Source organism: Oryctolagus cuniculus, chromosome 6 (assembly GCF_051225735.1).
Source record: "Oryctolagus cuniculus isolate XC-2025 breed Fujian yellow rabbit chromosome 6, ASM5122573v1, whole genome shotgun sequence".
NCBI classification, from domain to species: Eukaryota; Metazoa; Chordata; class Mammalia; order Lagomorpha; family Leporidae; genus Oryctolagus; species Oryctolagus cuniculus.
Window position 1 is genome coordinate 5,002,329 of NC_142872.1, and position 22,842 is coordinate 5,025,170.

The window sequence follows — 22,842 nt, forward strand, 5'->3', positions numbered from 1 at the left end:
TATTTATTTATTTGAAAGAGTTACACAGAGAGAGAAGAGGCGGAGAGAGGCAGGTCTTCTATCCCCTGGTTCACTCTCCAATTGGCTGCAACAGCCGGAGCTGTGCCGATCTGAAGCCAGGAGCTTCTTCCCATGCAGGGGCAGGGGCCCGAGGAACCTGGGCCATCTTCTGCTGTCCCAGGCCATAGCAGAGAGCTGGATCAGAAGTGGAGCAGCCTGAACTTAAACCGGTGTCCATATGGGATGCCGGCATTGCAGACGGCAGCTTGACCCACTGTGCCACATCGCCGGCCCCTGAATTTATTTTTAAACATAGGATTCAAAGCACACTTCTGTGGAAGTACTAAGAAAACTGGTTTGAACAATCTTAGTAATTCAGTTGACATCATTATAAAATGTCGAGTTTTTAGATTGTCCTGGTTTTGTATTTGAGGCATGATGGTTAATGAACATGTAATGGTCATATAACTCTCTGTAAAACTTTGTTGTTTAAATTACTAACTGATTTCTACAACATAGCTAGTTAAAAATTAGACAAATAGTTTGGCTACAAACTGGCTTACCACATAATAGCTTGAGCCATTGTTTGGGTCAAGAGTGATAGACTTAGTTGTATCTTACCATCTAAGAAGTAATATATTTTGGGGAGTTTTTGAAATATATTCTTTGTTTTGAAAGGAACTTCCTCTTTCTGGAAGTTCTGGCTCTGAGAAATGGTCTAGTCTGAGTTTGTCGCAAGCAATCAGTGACTGTATAAACAGTTAAGTCCTGTGCTGTGAGTCGTGCACTTTAAGAAAGGATTCTGAAAGCCTTTGTGAAATGAATTCATTCTCATCAGAGATTGAGGATACAGTCAGGTTGATTTACATATTTGCTTATTTCAAATATGAAGGGAAATTGCTTCTAAATGTATTTAGACTTTAGAATATTGTTTCTTGTTTTTAAAAAAATATTTATTATTTGATTTGAAAGAGCTACCAGAGAGAGAGAAGAATAGGCAGAGGGGGAGAGTGGTCTTCATCCACTGATTCACTCCCCAACTGGCTTCAACAGCCGGAGCCGTGCCCGATCCGCAGCCAGGAGCCAGGAGCCTCCTCTGGGTCTCCCACCCAGGTGCAGGGGCCCAAGCTCTTGGTCATCTTCTACTGCTTTCCCAGGCCAAAGCAGAGAGCTGGATCGGAAGTGGAGCAGCCTGGACTCAAACCAGCGTCCATATGGGATGCCGGCACTGCAAGGCGGCGGCTTTACCAGCTGTGCCACAGCGTCAGCTCCTAGAATATAGTGTTTCTAATTACAGTATTATTTGGTCAGTGTTGAAGTCATTCATTTGCTTATTCAACACGTCTTTAAGACATATTTGCTACACACGCATGCCAGGCATTATAAGAGACTAATTTAAAAAAATCCAGAAACCCAAAGGAGAAGCAGAAATCACCCTATAATCTTACCTTCCAAGGATTGCCTCTATGAACTGCCTCACATACGCTAATAGCTTCTTTTCATATATGAGAGAAATTTAGAATAGAGAGTAGTAAACGTACCTCATTTAAAACCCTGAAGCCTGGTATCTTTTTAAATTTAAATAGATACTGTAACCCCCCCCCCCACACACACACACAGCAGGGCTTAACCTCTTGGGGATGTGGATTTCCCTCCTGATTTGTAAATTAGTCCTGTAAGCACACGTGGTTACATCGGATGGGCTATAGAATTTGCACTGAGGTGTTCCAGGTCAGCCTTAGGTTGGTGACTGACAGATGGACTGTGTGAGGATCTGAAAGCGCTCGCGTGTGAGCGCGCTGTTCCCTTCTGGAAGGGCGCAGACTGTCGCCGAGGTGGAGGGACCCAGGCCGGGTGGCTCCGGGTCCTGACCACGGCCTTTCTGGGAACTGTATTTGTAATTCACGCATCATTCGCGTGACTAACAGTCAGTGACTTCCAATAGAAAATTACTCATTGTAATTATTTAACAGAATTGTAGGCTGCGGACATGTGCATCCTGGCACAGGAGATGTCCTTTATCACTGCCACCCCACCCCCATCACGGGGGCGCCCGGGAGGCCTGCGCGGCAGGGCGGGTCCGAGCCGGCCGGGCAGAGCGAGCGAGCGGCCCGGCCGTGGAGTCCGTGGACGCGTCTCCGGGCGCTCCGCTCCGCGGCCGGCTGCCGATTGGCTGCGCGCGGGCACACGTGACCGACATGTGGCTGTATTGGCGCAGCCCGCCCGGGTGCCGCTGGAGACGGAATGGAGGTGCTGCCGAGCTTGGAAATGGGGTAGGTGCTGGAGCCAAGGTGGCCAGGCAGGCTGCGGGGGAGGGGAGCCGCGTCCCCTCGCCTGCCTGAGCGCGAGCGCTGGCCTGGCCGCGGCCACGGCTGCGCCTAGCGGGGAGGGGGGGCAGGGGCGTCGCCCCCACCCCTGCTGCAGGGGGATGGCTTTCCTGCGCCTGCATCCAGGGTTTTGACAGAAGAGGAAGGAGGGGGAGGGGGAGAAGTTCAGGGGAGGCTGCTGGCTTTGCAGCTGGAAGGGGTTTTGTTTTAGGCTGCCTGTTGACCGAGTAGTGTGGAATAGCAGTATCTAAGGAGACGGTGGAGGACGACAAAGAATGGAGCACATTCATGGCGAGGAGCGCAGGCTCCAGCCCTCTGAAAGGCTTCCTTCCTCCCTGGCCCAAGGACGCGTGCAGTGGTAGCCAAGAGGGGACACAAAGCTGCTGCTGATGGCTGACTTCAGTGCAGCCAGTATAGGGGCTGCCGGGCTGGGGAAGGGGAGGACGCAGGCTTGGCGCCTGGAGGTGTTTGGGGTCGGCTGGTGAGGTCTTGTCGCCAGGAGCGTGCTGCCTTTTACGGAACAACCAAGTGGACTGCTCGTGTTGGGAAAGGTGCGGTGCCTTTGTTAGTCAGGGAGTGCAGCGTCGTGGCTGCTTGCGGATGACTGCAGCGTTGCTTTCCCCGTCAGGCTGCGGAGGAAGAGGCAGCCTTGCAGCAGATGCTGGGGTAGAAGGCCGCTGACCAGAGCCGTCCTGTATCACTGCGGCCTGAAGAGGAAAACATCGTGCCTGCTTTTTACAGTAGGCAGGAGGCCAGGTTACGAGTAGGTGACAGGGGAATGTATAGGACGCTTTGATTCTGTGTCACAAAAGAGATGCTCAGATGTTTGACTTAACATAAATCCTGTAGGAAACCTTAATAAATTATGTATGAAATAGTGAATCTTCTTTGTTGGTAGTAGCTTTTATGCCATTAATTAGGTCATTCAAGAGCAAATCATTTTATAATGCAAATTTCTTTGTGAAAAATAATGACAAATTTTCATAAGCCTAGTATCTAAAATCTGTATTAAGTAATTTTATATTTCTCTTGGCTACTTTAAATATCACTGAATGACGTACAGGCAAATATTTTAAATAAAATACCATAGCTTTTTTTTAAGGATGTGCTTCTATTTAGTGAATACTTTTGATGTAAAGTGTTTTTCATTGTACTTATTTACCCCTTTATTTAAATGTCTAAAAAAATGTGTGTTTTCAGATTGAGTATAGTTTTAAGTGCCAGTCTTTATGCATATTCATGGTAACCAGCCTGCCATGCCACCCTGCTCCCTGAAGGAGGATGGCAAGGGCTTTGCAAAGCCCTCCACATCAGTGACGGTGCCTCTTACATAGCATTTGTGGAGTAGAAGGTCTGAAGAGAACTTACAGTTTTGTCTCAGTAACTTTTTCAAGATAATAAGGAATTGGACTTGAACAAATAGAACTATAAATTGTTAATTGATAAAATAATTTTACTCTTTTAAAAAAATTTCTGTTTTACTGATTACCTCATGATAGATCTTGGGAATAATAGTACTTAGGGTCTGTTTTAAATCTGAGAGAAACTTGACTGGAATTAAAAGATGTCACCTTGAAACTCCAAATGAAATTTGATAACTAATACTATTCAAGTCCTTGAATCTCTATTAGTATAATTCCTGAGAATCTGCAAAATTCTTATTTTTACATAAATTAATTCATTTTACCATTTAAGCAGCTCAGTGTTGGATTATTTTCATTCTAAATGTTAAAATACTCCTAATCAGATATCTTGTGACTTTATCCAGGGTCATGTATTGTATAAGAATGTGAAGAACTTAGCTTTTCTATTTTATTTTAACCCTATAAAACTATTTTATAATGCTGCTTACTACCTAGAAAAATAATATATAACAGAAATGATTTGAAAAGCAATGGAAAAAATTTAAAAAGAATTTTAAAAAAGCAATGGAAATCAATGACAAATCACTCATCAAAAAAAAAAAAACGTACTTGGTAGTAGATTTTTAACTACAGAATGTTTTATAAAATACTGGTTAACTAAGCAAATAGGCAGCAGTTTTCATAATATTCCTAAATTTACTTTTAAAAAGTCATCTTATTAATCACATGAGTACTTTTGAATAGAATAACAGTAGACTGAGATATTTTTCCAAATAAGAATTAGGGGCAGATAGTGTGGCACAGAGGGTTAACCTACCATGTGGCATCTGGCATCCCATTTGGGCCCGGATCAAAACCCACTTCTGCTTCTGACCAGCTCCCTGCTTAATGCATGTGTGAGGCAGCAGAAGATGGCCCAAGTTCTTGGGTTCTAGCCACCCACGTGAGAGACCTGAATGGAGTTCCTGGCTCCAGGCTTCAACCTTTTCTAGCCCTGGCTGTTGTGGACATTTGGGGAGTCAACAGTGGATGGATGGTGTGTCTCTGTCTCTTCCTCTCTGTCACTCTGCCCTTGAAATAAATAAATCTTTAAAGAAATTAAGAAGTAAATAACTAAAGACATGTTGATTTTATTCTTTACATATATAAAATAATTTATGCTTGAGCTGTTGGCTTTAGGAGTCTTTGAAATTATCTGTTGTTAATCAACTTTAGCCAGAATTATGTGATTAAGGAATTCAAGTTAAATATTCATAAGTATACTTTATGAATGGAGTCAGAATTATTGATGTTTTTCAGTTGCATTAAGTGTTCAGTAGATTTCTTTATTAAAGAAAGAGACAGAAGCTGATAGAGGGAGCTCCCATCCCCTGATTCACTCCCTGAATGCCTACAGGAGTTAGAACTAGCCAGGCTGGAGCCGAAAGCCAGGAATTCAGTCAGTCTCCCATGTCAGTGGCAGGAGCCCCATCACTTGAGCCATTGCTCTGCCTCCCCAGGTCTGCATTAGCAAGAAACCGGAGTCAGGAGCCAGAGCTGGGTGCTCCAGCTACTCCAGGCACTCCATTAAGGGACACAGGCTTCTCAACTAGTAGGCCAAATGTCCACCCACTCAGTGGGGTTTTGTTTTTACCATTTTCCCCATTTTGTACTGTAACTACTTTCACACAATTTAATCATTTTTTATATAAATTTAAATAAATGTCTTCTTCAATTTTGATTTCCATCTTTTTTTGTGTGTTAGAGTGTGAGTAAAACCTGTCTACACAAGCACATAAGATGGGATGCTGCATTATGGTTTAGAAAAGATGAATAACACTTGAAGAAATACATTCACTATATTTTTGAGTACTTATTAAATGGCATGATGCTGAAGAGTCAAAGAAAATGTGGAAACTAACCTCTAAGAAACTTGTGATAGAACTAGTTGAAGTTGTATTGCAAAGCAATGCTGATTGCTTTGATTACTCTTAGGATCTTTAAGTTTATACAATATAAAATATCTTCCAATTCAGAGGAATATGATGGATTGCTTTTTGAAGCACTGTGCCTTTGCATAAAATTTGCCTGGAATCACATATATTTTGAAAAGTTAATTACTTTTGAAGTATGTGCGCTGAGAAGGTTAATTGAAGTGATTTCTACACCCTTTTGCTCTAACAGTCAGTGATACAAGTCTGGGTCTTTGCAGGTTGACTGTTACAAAGGAAAGGTATGCCAGCCCTCGTTTGGTGTAGGGGGCATCTCGTGTTCTCAGAAATCGTTTTGTAAAGCAAGTCATGGCATTGTGAGTCTGCACATGGCAGCCTTCTCCCCTTTGTTCCCTGACCACTTCTGCTTCCCTTATGCACACACTCAGATGTATTCTTAAATACGCATGAATTCTTGTGAAGTGCTTAGCATCATTTGTATGTCTGTTTTTGTACAGTTTGTGAAGTTTTCAAAAGGTTTTTAATGATAAAATATAAGAGTCAACATTCCTAACCATTTTTAAAAGTACAATTCTGTGGCATTAAAAATCTTCACAGGGCTTTGTGGCACCGCGGTTAAGCTGCTGCCTGAGATAACCACATCTCGTATCAGAGTGCCAGTTCTTGTCTCAGCTACTCCATTTCCAGTCCAGCTTCCTAATGCATCTGGAGGTAGTAGATGATAGCTCAAATGCTTGGGCCCCTGCCATCCATTTGGGAGACCTGAATGGAGTTCCTAGCTCCATGCTTTGGCCTTGGCCAGCACTGACTGTCGCTCACATTTGTCAAGTATACCAGCAGATGGAAGACCCTCTGTGTGTGTCTCTGTCTCTCTGTTGCTGTGCCTTTCAAGTAGATGAAAATAAATAAACTTTTAAAAAATACATTCACCTTCATCTGAAGCCATCACTACCATCCCATTTCCAGAACGGTTTAATCTTCCCTAGCTGACATTCTGTATGCATTAGACAGTAACTCCCCATTTCTCCGTCCCCTAATCCCTGGCAGTCACCACAACTCTTTCTCTCCTCTGCATTTTCTTTTAATTTAGTTTTGTTTGAAAGCCAGAGCCAGGTATTGAACCCAGGTATTTCAGTTTGGGATGTGGTCTCTTCACTGGTGTCTGTAGTCTAGGTGCTTACCCCTACATCTTTGTGAATGTGACTACTCTAGCAACCTTATCGTATAAGAAGAATCATACAATATTTATCCATTTGTGACTGGCTTTTTTCATTTAGCATAGTGTCTTAAAGTGCATCCATGTTACAGCATGTGTCAGAATTTCCTTTTGAAGGCTAATGTTCCATTTCATATTTATATCACATTTTGTTTATCCCTTGATCTGTCAAGGACTCTTCTGTTGCTTCCATCTTTTCTGTGGCTTCTGTCTTTTTTCGATTGTGAATAACGCTCCTGTGTATTTGCTATAGGAATACAATCTTGAAGGCCCTGCTTTTGCTGTTCTAAGTGCCCAAGACTGTTTTGTTTTGTTCTGACATGTTTTCTGACATGTTTTCGTCTGTTTGAGAGACAGAGAGAGAGGGAAAGGCAGAGTACTCCTATCTTGGGATTCACTCCCCAAATGCCTGCAGTGGTGTGGCTGAGCCTGGGCCAAAGCCAGGAGGCACAATCCAGGTCCTACCATGTGGGTTGCAAGAGCCCAGTCACTTGAGCCAAAACCTGCTGCCTCACAGAGTGTGCATTGTCAGGAAGGCAGAGTCAGGAGTGTGGAACCAGATTGAACCTGGGTACTCTGATAAGGGATGGGGGCCTTTCAGTCACTAGGCTAGCTGCCCACTCCTTCTGTGTTTGTGATGCTTAGAATTTCTATGATTTTGAATGTTTTAAACTTGATACTGTTTTAAAGTTCTGTCTGTGTTATGTCCATCTAGTGTGTGATGCTAACTCTGCTGTGTAGTATTCTCTGTTATCTGTCTCTATTCCTTCAGTGAAGATCCTAGTTTTTACCACAAACACTGATGTGGTATGTACATACTCATATGAGACGCCTTATGGATAATGCATTTTACCACAACTTAGTGGCTTAAACAACAGACATTACTGTTTCAGAGTTTCTGTGGGGCAAAAAATTCAGGAGTTGGGTGGCCTGGCTTTGGACCTCTCTTGTAGTTGCAGTCCCAGTGCCAGCCAGGGCTGCCGACATTGGAAGGGCCTGGCTAGACTGTGGGATCCAGTTCTAACACAGCTCACTCACACGATGTCAGTTTCTCACTGGCCACTGGCAGGGGGCCCTGAGTCCCCGACACATGGGCCTCTGCGTGGGGCTGCCTGAGTATCTTCATGGTGGCTGTCTTCTCCCAGCCACCACAGCAAGAAGGGAAGCACCATCCTGTCCACTATATCTGTCCTATTAGAAATGAGTCATCATGTCCTGCCCACACAAGACAGTCAGATTCCACCTGTGGACTGAGTGGAGTCAGAGAATTTGTGGACATATTTTAAGATCTTACGTGTACCAGTGAGATTGCACTGGAATTTATCCCTAAGAAGGATAAATTGTTTCCTGCTGCTGTGTGGTGAGTTCCACAAACACATTGTTTAAAGCAACCCAAATTTATTTTCTTACAGACCTGCTTCAGAAATCTGAAGTGGATTTTCACTGGGTCGAAGTCAGGCCGTCAACAGCTCTGTTTTCCTCCACAACCACTAGGGAAGAACCCATTTCCTTGTTTTGTTGCGGCTTCTCAAAGCCACCTGCATTGCTTGGCTTGTGGTACCTTTCTCCATCATTGGTGCTCCCAGCATGCTGACTGCCTGATCTGACCCTCTGCTGCTGGTGTCGTGTAGCCTGCTCTGGCCTCCTTGTTAACCCTGGTGATTACCTTAGGTTTACCCAGGGATCCAGGAGAGCCTGCCTCATGTTCCTTAATCACATCTGCAAAGTCATTAGCCACACTCCTAAGTTGTGGGATTGGGATGTGGACATCTTTGTAGGGCCATTATTATGTTTACTATAGGCAGACACATAGAGTTCTTTATCTTTTCAAGCTGAAGCTTTTTTTTTTAAGGTATTTATGCTTTTGTGAATGAATGTTACTTTCTTGTGGTAAATTTTTTAAAAGATTTATTTATTTATTTGAAAGTCAGAGTTAGAGAGAGGGGAGAAACAGAGATCTTTCATTGCTGATTCACTCTCCAAATGGCCGCAACAGCCAGGGCTGGGCCCATTAGGAGCCAGGAGCTTCTTCCAGGTCTCACACATGGGTGAGGGGCTCAAGGACTTAGTCCATCTTCCGCTGCTTTCCCAGGCACATTAGCAGGGAGCTGGAACAGAAGTGGAGCAGTCAGGATTTGAACTGGCACCCATATGGGATGCTGGCATTGTAGACGCAGCTTAACCTAATGCCACAGTGCTGACCCTTGCGGTAAATTTAAATTTTCATCATCATATTTGTTTAAAGTAATTTAATGTATCAATTGCTTTTTTTTTTTTTGGACAGGCAGAGTTAGACAGTGAGAGAGAGAGACAGAAAGAAAGGTCTTCCTTTCCTTTGGTTTGCCCCCCAAATAGCCGCTACGGCCGGCGCACTGCACCAATCCGAAGCCTGGAGCCAGGTGCTTCCTCCTGGTCTCCCATGCGGGTGCAGGGCCCAAGCACTTGGGCCATCCTCCACTGCCTTCCCGGGCCACAGCAGAGAGCTGGCCTGGAAGAGGAGCAACCGGGACAGAATCCGGCGCCCCAACTGGGACTAGAACCCGGGGTGCCGGCGCCACAAGGCGAAGGATTAGTCAAGTGAGCCATGGTGCCAGCCTCAATTGCTTTTGAAATATATTTTCCGCTTGCTATTTTAGAGTCTTGGTTTTATTATCACTTAATGTATGTTATTGTATTCACTAATTCTGACATAGTCTGTAGTAGAAATTGAGAAGCATTATTTAAATTTGCCTGCTTGCCACGCAGGCTGTTGTAACCTTGTTTCTGTGGTGCTCTGCCTTACACTGTGAAGTCACCTGGCCAGTGTTGTTCCAGCCCATGTTTTCTCTCTTACACCATCTTTTTAGTCCATCTTCCACTGATGTCGCCACATTGAATTTCAGCTAAATTAGCTAGATGTTTCTGCAAATATGTATCATTTTCCCAACCTCTGACCTTTGATCATGCTGTGTCTTTTGGATTACTCTTCTCTCACATTTGTGTTTGTTACAATCATGTCAACTCTCAAATACCTTTCTAAAAAGTTTATTAAACTTTTACATTCTGAATGCTTTTCCTCCATTTTCTGAACAAGATGTGGCTCCCATAGGAACTCTATCAGTGCTTTTTTATTAAAAAAAAAAAAAAGTCTTTTCATCTACTTGAAAGACAGAGTAATGCACACACTTGAAAGACAGAGTAACGCACACATAGTTGCACACACGTTTTTGTCTGCTGGTTCACTCCCCAAATGTTCACCATGGGTGGGGTGAGGCTGGGAGCCTGGAACTCCTCCAGGTCTTCTCTGTAGGTAGAAGCAACCCAAGCACCTGAACTGTGATCTGCTTCTTCCTAGGATGCACTAGCAGAAAGCTGGACCAGAGCAGAAGTGGGAGGACTTATCAGCACTGCAGCATGGGGGGTGCGTTTATTTCCCAGCAGCACCACAGTGCCTACCCAGTGTCCATGCTTGTGAACCCACATTTGCCCTTGAGTTGTAGCCAATTTGTATTTTAGCTTAGGTCTCCTGTGGATGAGAGTCTTGAGATGCCCTATGTGGGGTACTTTACTTTAGAAAGAGATCAAGGTCATACAAGTCCAGGCCTGGAGAGAGTGATGGCAGGAGGGACAGCTAGTGTAAGCTCACATGTCAGCACCCTGCACAGTAGTGACTTGACCTTCCAGGACTTGCTGAGAAATCATGTGCCTCGGAACTGTCCACCCAGGGGAAAGAACTGTGTACCTGGTTCCCAGTCTCATTGGATCACGAATTGCCCTATCAGGTGTTCAGTCCTATAGGGGTAGTACTTGCATGAGTGTCGGAACACTCACTAAGGTGTGTCCAAGATGCCCTAGGACAGAAAGCAAGAGGTGCCTGGGGCAGTGGATGTGTCAGCAGTTCACCTTTGGAGCAGGCTGGCCGATGTAGCAGGTGTTGCTGTGGGTTCGTTTCTGAGATGAAGAGTGTGGTAGGGGCAAGAGGCGCAGAGTCACCACACAGACCCTGGGAGTAGGGTGAAAGCAGACCTGAGGCAAGCAGCCTGCAGACTCATTTATTTCAGTTGCTACAGTAGCTTATATAGCCAAGGCAGCCAATCTGGTCAAGGGGCAGTCTATGCCCTAACCAATCACACTCTGTTGCCAGGCAGTTTCTGTTGCCAGCGGCCATCTTGGCATGGCCTTCTCATTCCACCACAAGCAGGGAGTGGAGAGCAGGAGTGAGGCGGCACCCAGAAGTTGGCACGCATGTACAGTGTTCCCGTGCACCCTCTCTGTTGGCAGAGTTCCCTTTCCTAAATAATCAGCCTCTGGAGAAGAAGGGATATGTCAGTGTATCTCCCCCACCCTACCTGTGTATTGTTTTCCCAGAGCTGCTGCAATGGAGTACCGCAGACTGGTGGCTTTTAAAACAAGCCAGATATACCCCTTACAGTTCTGGAGGGGACACGTCCAGAATCAGGGTATTGGCAAGGTTACTTCTTTCTGGGGGCTCTGGGCCAGGGGGAGAGTTCCACTCAGTGCCTCTTTCTCAGCTTTAGCTTAGACCGGCAATCCATGGCATTGCTTGGCTTGTAGCCACCTCACTGCAGTCTCTGCCTCTCTCGGGGTGTGGGCATTCCCTGGGGTGTCCCTGTTTCTTCACTGGACTTCTTATAAGGGTACTAAGCCTTAAGTTTGGAGCCTACGCTAATCCAGTATCTTCTCATTTTGATTACATCTTCCAAGACCCTATCTCCAAATAAAGTCACATTCACAGATGACTCAACTTACTTTTCTTTCTTTCTTTCATTTTTTTTTTTTTTTTGAACACAGCTCACCCCAAAGCACCCCCTAACAATACTTGCATGGCCTCCTATGGATATGAAGTTCTCAAATGTGTGTTGATTTGAATTGTGTAGTTATAGAGAGGAATCCATTGCTTCATTCTTAATGGAAAAGTTACCTTGGACGTTCTCTGAATTTGTACTTCTGTGGCCAGCGATAGACTGCTCCCGCTCACTCTTGCATGTTCATGCTTGTGTTTGGCTTTTGTGTGGCTGTCACAGAGTAAGGTTTTTTTGGGATTTAGAAAAGCTACATGTGAGATACAGACCTTGCCTTAAAGAAGTTTATGTTCCAGCTGGGGAGACAAGATGCCCCACATAAAATGAAATAGTTAGACAACTATTAGGGCAAGTTCTACAGTATTTAATGCTCAGTCAGTGGCAAGAAACCTCGGGGACGCTCTATGTAAGGCAGCTGAGCTGGGCCTTAAAGGGTGAGGACGCGTCACAACCAAGCAGAGAGAAAGGATTTGGGCTTTAAGAAAAGGAAGAAGTGTGAGCAGAAATGCCAGCGTTTACTAAAGAGGTTGTAGGGCTGGTGCTGTGGTGCAGTGGGTTAAGCCACCACTTGCATATCAGGGTGCTGGTTTGAATCCTGGCTGCTCTGCTTCCTCTCCAGCTCCCTGCAACCCATATCAGAGTGCAGGTTCAAGTCCTGGTTGCTCCACTTCTAATCCAGCTTCCTGCTGATGTGCCTGGGGAGGTGTTGGAAGATGGCCCAAGTGCTTGAGCCCTTGCCAGCCACATTCAAGACCAAAATGAAGTTCCTGGTTTGAGCCTGGCCCAGACCTGGCTATTGAGGCCATTTGGGTAGTGAACCAGCAGATGGGAAATCTTTCTGTCTCTCCTGTCACTGTGCATTTCAAAAAATAGTTACTATGGTTTCTGGCAGCTTATCTCCAATTTCCAATTTACTGAGTTTTTATCATGAACAGATACTAACCTTTATCAAATTTTCTTTGTCTACTGAAATGATACCTGGTTTTCTTTAATATTTAGTGTAATGAATGAGACATATAAAGGATTAAACTATATATTCGTGGAATAACCTCAGCCTGGTTCTGCTGTAGTTACTTTACTTTGTACCATTACATCTGTTCCTGATGTTTGGTTTAGAAGTTTTAAATCTGTATTTGTGAATGATATTAGCCAATAATTAATTTTTTGCAAATATTCACTGACTTTTATGATTTGATTCAGCTCTTCAAATGCATTGTAGAAATTTCCTGTTTTTCTATTCTTAAGGAGTTTAAGATTGGTATGATTTCATCGTTAAAAGTTTGGTTGAAGGTGTCTGGAAAACCATACTAGAACAGGTTGAACCATAGTAGCACATAGTGATTGGTGTCTCCTTTTTTTTTGTTTCTACATTTTAAAAAATTTAACACTGGCCTCCTTATTTTAATGCCAATATAGTATTCTACAACATGGATGTAACCTATTTAGAAGTAGTTGTACTTTTATACTAAATCAAAGCTTCCCCATTTGTTTGAAGTAACTTGAGAACCTAGTCTATTTGCTGCTAGTCTTGTAAGAGATGCCATCACTTCAGAAAACTTGAGTTAGTTTTCTCTGTGCCTTATAATCAGTAACAGGTAGAGTAAAATAAACATGGTGGCAAGTGTTTGTCACAGGCATTATCACCTTTGGCACGCCAGCATCCTGTATCCAAGTACCTGGTTGAAGGTACTGGCTCTGCTGTATCCAATCCAGTTTCCTGCTAATGCAGACCCTGGGAGGCAGCAGGTGTTCGCTCATGTCAGGTACTTGGGTTCATGCAGCCTACATGGTAAAGCCAGATATATTTCCAGGCTACTGGCCCCAGCTTGGCCCAACCCTGACTATTGCAGGCATCTGAGGAGTGAACCATCAAATGGGAGATCTCTTTCCATCTCTGGCTCTCCTTTTCTGCTTTTCAAATAAAGCAAAAGTAAAAAAATTAAAATGTCCCATGCCACCACCATAATACCCTTCTTTGAAGAGGCTATATGGTTCCAGGCCAGCTCTCTGCTATAGCCCGGGAGTGCAGTGGAGAATGGCCCAAGTCCTTGGGCCCTGCACCTGCATGGGAGACCAGGAAAAGCACCTGGCTCCTAGCTTCGGATCAGCGCGATGCGCCGGCCGCGGCAGCCATTGGAGGGTGAACCAACGTCAAAAGGAAGACCTTTCTCTCTCTCTCTCTCTCTCTCTCTCTCACTGTCCACTCTGCCTGTCCAAAAAAAAAAAAAAAAAAAGGCTATAAGGCATTTAAATGTCATTAGTTAAAAGACAAAACTGTTCATAATTACAGTGCAGTGAAGTGAGTTTAAGTGAGTTTTAAACATTGAAATTTCTGTTCTCTTTTTTTTTTTTTTTTTTTTTTTTTCAGTTTATCCTAGTGTGTAGAATGAGGAATAAATGCAAATTCTTTTTCCTCATGGCTGTTCCTCTTCCCAACACTGCTTATTTAAAGTCAGTCTTTGCTCAAGTATTTGAGATGCTCCCTTTTTCATACTTTAAATTTATATGTTTACTTCCAGACTTTAAAAGATTTTTGGAAATCATATGTAGAGTCTTTCCTCCCATTTCATCTCTAAAGCTTCTCTTTGGACATATAAATAAAAGATTTCTGTATATTCTGTATTCTACTATATTACTACATTATCTTATACTAATATTTAGTTAATTCTTTTGGGTTGCTGAGATATATAATTTTATGCCAATAATATTCCTTCTAATTTTATTTATTAATTTGGTTGTATTGACTAGTGTTACTTTTTAATTTGATTTGCTAACCAGTGTTATGAACAATAGAATGTTAAATTATGGGCCCTCCCTGACTTTACGACTGTATCTGCTGTTTCCAACTTAAGTAGATTGCTGGCTTGGGAGCCGTGTTAAAGAAGTGTTCTTTTTTATTTAGTATTTTCAACAAGAATGGGTCTTGGATTTGCAAATGTCTTTTCATCACTTTTGGCATGGTCATGCTACTTGTTTTCTGTGTAAATCTATTAATATGTTGAATGATGGAATTGATTTTTCTAATGTCATCGTAAATCCTGCTATGATTTTCCATCTCTGTTGGTGTCAGATTTGGGGAGCGGAGTGAAATTTCTTTCTTTTATTTATTTATTTATTTATTTATTTTTATTTATTTATTTATTTTTTGAGACAGAGCTTACTTCCGCTGACTTACTTCCCAAATATTGCAAAAGCTGAGAAGCAGGAATTCCATCCAGGTCCCTTACATGAGCAACAGGGAAACAACTGCATGAGCCATCACTGTTGCCTTCCAGGTTCTGCATTAGCAGGAAACTAGTATCAGGAGCAGGACTTGAACACAGATACTGTATTGCGGTATGTAGTATGTTAAACAGTGTCTTAAACTTGAAAACCTGTATGAGATAGCTAATGTATTAGAAAATACAATCTGGGGCTGACACTGTGGTATAGCAGGTAAAGCCACCGCCTGCAGCGCCAGCATCCCCTTTGAGCACCCGTTCCAGTCCCGCTGCTCCACTTCTGATCCAGCTGCCCTGCTAATGCGCCTGGGAAAGTAGCAGAAGCTGGCCCAATGCTTGGGCCCTTACAGCCACCTGGGAGACCCAAAAGAAGCTCCTGGATTGCCTAATCTAGCTCCTGCCATTGTGGCCATTTGGGAAGTAAACCAGCAGATGGAAGATCTCTCTATTCCCATTCTCTCCCTCTCCCTCTCCCTCTCCCTCTCCCTCTCCCTCTCCCTCTCCCTCTCCCTCTCCCCCCTCTCCCCCCTCTCCCCCCTCTCCCCCCTCTCCCCCCTCTCCCCCTCCCCCTCCCCCTCCCCCTCCCCCCAAACCCTCATTCTCTCTGTAACTTTGCCTTTCAAATAAATTAGTATTTTAAAAAATATATAGTCTATCGAAACTGCAAGCTTATGATTATTTTTATTTTCTGTCTTCCTGTTGGTATTTGCATTTTGTTTTGTTACCATCTAAAAGTACTGCAAATTGTTTTTGTTTTTACATGAACAAAGCCATTCTATTAATTAAAGAAAAAGAAAGAATCCCAAACTTCTTCAGTTCGTAATAATGAATCATCTACTTTTTGTTGATTATTTGAGAAGCAGAGAGAGAAATAGATAGAGATACAGAGATCTCCCATCCACTAGCTCACTCTCCAAATGCCCTCAACAGCTGGTGGTGGGCCAGGATGTAAGCAGGAGCCAAAATCTCAGTCCAGGTCTCCTGTATGAGTGGGAGGCATCACCAGCTGCTTCCCAGTGTCCATGTTAGCAGGAAGCTGAAATCAAGAGCATAACCAGGACTTGAACCCAGGCGTGGGATGCAGGCGACCCAAGTGGCATCTCACTCAGCCACTGTGCAGTACATGTGCCCTCCACAGTTAATTCTAGTTATCTTTTGCCTGCCATAAATTTCTTAGTGATGCTTGGGCTTTCTTTTTCTTCCCAGTAAGCATCTGGATAGCAGTCCTTTTGCTTTTTTCTAACCCAACACTTGTGGGGCCAGAGATGTATTAACTACAGAAAAACAAATGGAGATGTTTGTATGGTCTCAGTAAAAGGAGAGATCAGAGGTTTTCCCCTTTCACAAGACATGGCAGCTGCACTGTGATCACACCAGTTTCAGATTTGTAAACCATGTTGTTGAATGACTTGCAATTAAGATATATATTTGGTATGAAATTCTGGTGATTGTACACAAGGCATTCCAAAGTAAATTTATGCTTTCGTGAATGTTGTATAAAACAGTTTGGAGTTAGGGAAGGATTATCACAACATGCTAGAAGGTTAAAAGATAGAATACTCGGGCCGGCGCCGCGGCTCACTAGGCTAATCCTCCGCCTAGCGGCGCCGGCACACCGGGTTCTAGTCCCGGTCGGGGCGCCGGATTCTGTCCCGGTTGCCCCTCTTCCAGGCCAGCTCTCTGCTGTGGCCAGGGAGTGCAGTGGAGGATGGCCCAGGTGCTTGGGCCCTGCACCCCATGGGAGACCAGGAAAAGCACCTGGCTCCTGGCTCCTGCCATCGGATCAGCGCGGTGCGCCGGCCGCAGCGCGCTGGCCGCGGCGGCCATTGGAGGGTGAACCAACGGCAAAGGAAGACCTTTCTCTCTGTCTCTCTCTCTCTCACTGTCCACTCTGCCTGTCAAAAAAAAAAAAAAAAAAAAAAAAAAAAAGATAGAATACTCTTCCATGAAATGTCTTTTATTTTTTTCCACAAAATTAGATAAGGCATGCTGCCTTCCAGAGCAGACAGGATTTAATGGTTGGGATTCTGAGAGAGGTAGGCAGAGATCGTCACAGGTCTCTTTGTGCCTCTGAAGGACTGACATTCTCCCTCTTCCACAGAGCCCTCGAGTTCTCTGTGCTCCCCTGACCATCTAATGACTGTGCCTCAATTTACCTACCTTTGACTGGGTTCCTCCTCTGTGAGAGTGCCTTTCCTTTTGTTTTTATTATTTTAGTGTAAAATTGCTGGTTAACTTTATTTTAAATAAAGATTATAAACCTATAAAAAGGTTTCAGTCAGGTCCTCACGTCTGCCATATCTTTTTTAGTATGATGTGCATTTCCAGACACAGGCTTATTAATGGTATGAATAGGAAAATGATCACTCCTCTGAATTTCTGCATTTTTGAGACCTCTGCTCTGTCCTTTCCAGGAGGCTAAATTACTCCTGTACTTTGCCCACTGGTGTGAGGAGGGAGGTTTTAACTGTAGATCCACATTGTCTTGCTAAGGAAGTCATTTTCAGCCTACCTTTTGTTACTTACTACTAACCCGTTTCATACCAATTGCATTGAAGCAGAAAGCAAATGTTCTTTGACAAAGTACCCTTTCCTTTTGATTAATTTCATAAGGGTTGTATCAAGACCCAGTCTCCACGTACAAGTCCAGTGCTCTTCCTCTGCAACCATGAGGACTTTTGTAGGTGACCTCTGCCCCCAGGGGCTCACCTGCCTGCCCTGTGTCCCTGGATTGTACCAGGTTTATCAGTGACTCTGGTCATAGAGAAGTGACTGGTTCAGAGTCCTCCCCTGCAGAACTGCAGTACTCTTGTGAGTAGCCAGTGTTGGGATTTGTCTGCCTTATTCTCTTTACCTGATTTCATGTAATTTATAGGCGGACTGAAAAACAGAAGTGCTGCGTGATGTAAGTTATAGTAAGGAAATGCACATGTTCAGAAGCTTTTTTTATGTCCTGTCGTTTAAGTCCTGGTTAAGTACAAATGGTGTAATATATCTTAGCTATTAAATAATTAAGGCAGGCAGAATTTTATGTATTCTGAAATGAGTTTGGCATTACAGTAAAAAGAGAAAGCCAGTCTCCTCATTCTTATTTGGTCTGTCTTAATGGAAACCCCTAGTGTCCTATCATTCAGCATGCTGGGGCCTCTCACTGCTTGGCTGTCTTCTGGGCATCCCTTTCTCTCTTGCTTCACAGTTGTACAAACGCACAGCGGATGTGGCATCGCTTTTCTGTGAGGCTCTGCTCCTGAGGACTTCTGTTTCCTTTGCATCTTTTGGCCTCAGTTCTAGCACAGTGTCTCCCAAGACTGCACCTGCTAGAATGGCCTACTGATATTCATCCTTTTGAATAAAAGTAAAAGAAAACTCTTTATATTAGTAATTCTTAGTTGTCTTCCTAACAACGATTTAGAGTCTCTCTCCAATTCTCTCCTTTGTGTCCATTTTGTTAAATGAGTACCTTTTGAAGGAAGCACGCTTGACACTTCAAAACTACTTCACCAGGGATATGTAAGTCCAGCCTTTGTGCAAGTGATAAGTGATAGAATACGTAATCTCTTCTGTCTATTCTGGTCCTAAAATTCTGTGACTCAAAGTCCAGACATAAACTAACATTATTAGAATGAATTTCTCATCAATGATTACCTTCCCTAGGTGTTGCTTTTAAGATTGGGTGAAATATCTTTAAAGCCTTAAAAAATTCTTACTTGATAGAAATCTTACCCCTCTGTGAAAAGGCAGATGTATCTAAATACTTGTAACATTCTCCTTTATTTTAGTCATTTTTGTTCTCAGCAAAGACCCCAGTGTTCTCATCTTCTTAGAAAGATGCTTCGACTTGAACAATGCTGTCTGGAGATGAAAACAGTATATTAACACGTTCTTCTTATAAATGTCTCAAAGGGTTTTGTTTCCTTTACCCCTCTCTTTATAAACAAGGAGCCACTCTTCCTTTTTTTTAAGTAGTGAATTTCAAAATCCTTTCTAACCTTGTAGGTCCAGGGTAGCCAAGGATGGCTGCGGCTTCCTATGATCAGTTGTTAAAGCAAGTAGAGGCCCTGAAGATGGAGAATTCAAACCTTCGACAGGAGCTGGAGGATAATTCCAATCATCTTACAAAACTGGAAACTGAGGCATCTAATATGAAGGTATCAAGACTGTGACTGTTAATTGTAGTTTATCCATTTTTATTCCGTATTCCCTGTAGCAAACTTGGGATAAGACTTAAAAGTGTATTAATTTAAGTAACAATATGTCAGCTTTCTTGTAAAAGTTAATCTATTTTTAGTAAGATATATTGACTTCATCCAGTGACTCATGCAAAGAAAATACATGTAAAACCCCAGTGACTAGTTCATCAGTATCCTGAGGCCAGATCTTCTGTGCCATTCATAAAAACCAGCTTCACGATTTTAGAGTAGGTCCCAAATTTTAAATAAGCTGTCTTCCCCACCTCCCTTAGATCTTGTCACCATTTAGAAGCCACGTGGTCAAGAGGGATGCTCTCAGGGTCGGTACCTTTTTCTCTTCTGGGTTTGCTACGGGACTGAAGTTGTCTTATTTAGAAAATGCAGACATCATCATGCTAGCCTAGATGATTTCCATGGCACCTTCGGGGCCTAAAATTGATAGGCCAATTAGCACTGAAAAGCTATGATAGCCTTCAGGAAAAGTTATCAAATATTCAATATGTAGTGGGGAAAACATGTTCTAGTTTTAAAGTAATCAAGGTAAAAACTGAGCAGATTCTCTTTTCACTGAAATTAACAATTTTATAGAATTGGAGGTCGTCAACAAAGTGATCACTTCTTCCCTTTTTAAAAAATTCCTCCTGCTTTGTGTTTCGCACGTTGGCTGTCTTCAGCATCTGGATCTCTGCCCTGTCCTGCCTGTCTGCTCACAGCTCTCAGTACTCCTTCCTGGTTTCCTCATCTGTGCTGCTCATGCATCTCAAAGTCTCTTATTGTCCAGGCTTTTGTGCATCACTGAAGTAACTATTTGATCCTTTTTCCGATTAAATTCAGTAGCATAACAGTTTATAACCCTTTGTTCGTATGTGCTATTCTTTCTGTCAGTCTTTTCTACTCCCAGCTGCTGATTTCTCTGGTAAAATTGTCCCTGGCAGTGACAGATCTCCAGGATACTTCAAATCCTTTTGGAAATAGGTTGACGATGTACAGACATGTGTTTCTTGCCACAGTGACCTTAAAAAATACCTTAATCAGCTGGATAATAAGTTAGAGTCTTAAGGGTTTTTAACACTGATAAACACAATACATCTCAAATTATATGGCATTTGGTTTTTAAACATTTAACGATAGAGCTAGAATATTTTTCATCTACTTTGGTGTGCTGTGTTTTGCAGGGAACAGGCCTATCTGTCTGTTCTGTAGTACAGAACCAGAACTGTTTGTTTTCAGTTTATGTTTACCTACTTGAGCCAGTTCTACACTCATTTTGGGGGAGATATTTGAACTTACCCTCAGGTACATCTCCATGCTGCATGGAATGGCGTAGAGAGACAGTACAAGTCACACCCTTGATTTCCACAGTGGATTGTCAGATTGGCCATTTTATCCAGGTGGCATAAAAACGAGGGAACTTCAAAACGTTTGCGGAAAATGGAATTCAAAGGTAGTGTATTTTGGAACAAAAATTTTGAAATTCTTGCATGTGAGTACACATTAGGAACATGTGTACAAATACGCACTCGTTTTTGTCTGGCTCCAGCCACACGTTGGTTGTTTCCCAGCACATGCTTCTGCATAGATCCTTGCAGATCCATCCGTTTCTCTGGGATTCGGCTTATGGCATCAGAGCCGTTACAGCCTCACATAGAAACTGTGTATGTGTCCCTTCCGTAAACAGGCTTTTTGTGACTAAAGAGCAGGGACATGTTTATTTTGTTTTAGAATATTGATTTGTGAAAAACCAACACTTTCTGTTTGGATTAAAGTTAATAAAACACAATGGTTAATTTCAAAATCACTTACTATACTTTGAAATACGTTATATAATTTTGAGTCTTGTTTCCTGGTTATAGACCTGTTTATTCAAAGAAAGGCAAAATCTCTCCTCTGACCAGATTATTTAACTAAGTTTACGGTTCATACCGTGGTACCACCTGGTGGCAGAACAGGCTACTGCTTTGCTATTCATTACGTGGCTTTGACACTAACTAAAAGTAATTTGTGTGTGTGTGTGCCAGCCAGGTATGTGAGGCTTAGAGTCATGAACACTGTGTATTTGAGAATGGTAAGGGAATATTTACATTTTAGATATAATGATGGCATTGTGGTTGTGTTTAGAAAGAACCTTGCTAAAATATACATGTTGAAACACAGAAACTACATGGCCTGGATCAGATCATACAAAATTGTAGCTAAACTTAAAAAGAGAGTATGCACCACATTTTTTATTGGAGGACTGAAACTCAATTGACTAGAGAATGCTGAGCATAGCAACAGATCCTGTGAGCACATAGAGACGTAAAGCATTTAACTGAGAGAGAGCATGATATAGGAAGAACTATTTTGATTATCTGTAGATAGATTGTTAATGAAGCTTTGACATCTTGTATTTTAACAAGATAAAGTATTTCTAAGTTGCCCTGTAAACTTACAACCATTTTCATGTAGTTATCTTTCATCTCTTCATTCCCTATAAGGGAAATGAGACAAAATCAAAATTCAGATCAATACATTTCATAATTTATATGGGAGATTTAATTAATTATTTTTTCTGGAATGAAAAGAATCTAACTGTGACACACTGTGAAAAATAGACATGGATCAAGTAGCAGGTACCTGGAAATGCACAATTCCTTAATTACCAAATGACATTATTTATCTGACCACAGCATGTATCTAATGAATAATTCTCTAATCTTACTAAAATCCTAAAACGTTTTAAAATATTATGTGCTTGTATAATGTAATTAACTTTTAGACCAAACTTACTGAATTTATAAATACAAATTAATATTCTCTCCTTCAAAATTTCTCATGTATTTTTTAAACTACTATTTCTCAAAGCACTTTCTGAAGCATTTCACTTGGAACTGCTTGGCAGTTGCATTGCATCTTCTTTAAGAACCTGAGGACTTCTAGGTTGTATGCAGTGTGTAACCCCACCTAATCAGTCCCATTCAACTACTAGAAAACACTGGATAAAGTATAAAAATCATACTTTTTTTTTAAGATTTATGTATTAGTTTGAAAGGCAGAGTTGCAGAGGCAGAGAGTTCTTCCATCTGCTGGTTCACTCCCCAAATGGCCACGACGTGGGCGATCCGGATGAAGCTTCTGGCTCCTGGCTTCAGCCTGGCCCAGCCCTGGCTTTTGTGGCCGACTGAGGGGGTGAACCAGTGGATGGAACACATCTCCTCTGTCTCTTCCACTCTAAATCTGCCTTTCAAACAAAATAAATCTTTAAAAGAAGAAGAAGAAATGTAGGGAAATAGGAAAATAACTAATAATCAAGAGAACAAATATTCATAGATAATAGAAGCAAATCCCGAGATGACTGATCCCTATGTTGGAGTGTTCAAGGATTGTAACATATTATAAATGGATAAAAAGATGGAAAACTTCAGCAGAGAGGAGGAATCTGTAATAATCGAATAGATATGTTTGATACTAACTTGTTGTGTGGACCTAACAAGACTGAACACAGAATTAGTGAACTAATGCAAAGACAACTACTGAACTTGAAAAACAATCAGTAGAAAATATCCAAACTGAAGCACAGAGAGGAAAAAAATAAAACCAATACCTGTGTATGAGAATTGTGAGAGATGGAGTCAATGTGATTAAAGTCTCAGGTAAAGAATTGGGACAGGGCCCACACTGTAATATCATAGGCTAAGCCTCCTCCTGCAGCGCCGGCATCCCATAGGGGCATCGGTTTATGTCTAGGATGCTCCTCTTTTAGTCCAGCTCTCCACTATGGCCTGGGAAAGCAGTAGAAGATGGCCCAAGTC

The 22,842-nt window shown here is 42.5% G+C and overlaps 1 protein-coding gene across 50 annotated transcripts in view; it reads left to right on the forward strand.

Annotated features, from left to right (window-relative positions):
• APC (APC regulator of Wnt signaling pathway) overlaps nt 1–22,842 on the forward strand; it is a 181,070-nt gene that overhangs the window by 87,485 nt on the left and 70,743 nt on the right. For 18 of the 50 annotated variants that reach the window (XM_070075972.2, XM_008248396.5, XM_070075974.2 and 15 more), the window contains one exon: nt 18,858–19,009. The exons of 13 other annotated variants lie outside the window; for them this stretch is intronic. In XM_070075972.2, coding sequence (XP_069932073.2) covers nt 18,875–19,009 — 135 coding nt within the window. In that variant the 5' untranslated portion in view covers nt 18,858–18,874. Of the gene's footprint in view, nt 1–2,105; nt 2,274–18,857; nt 19,010–22,842 lie in introns of those variants that run through there. 19 more of the 50 variants (XM_008248397.5, XM_070075975.2, XM_070075993.2 and 16 more) reach the window with 5 other exon arrangements.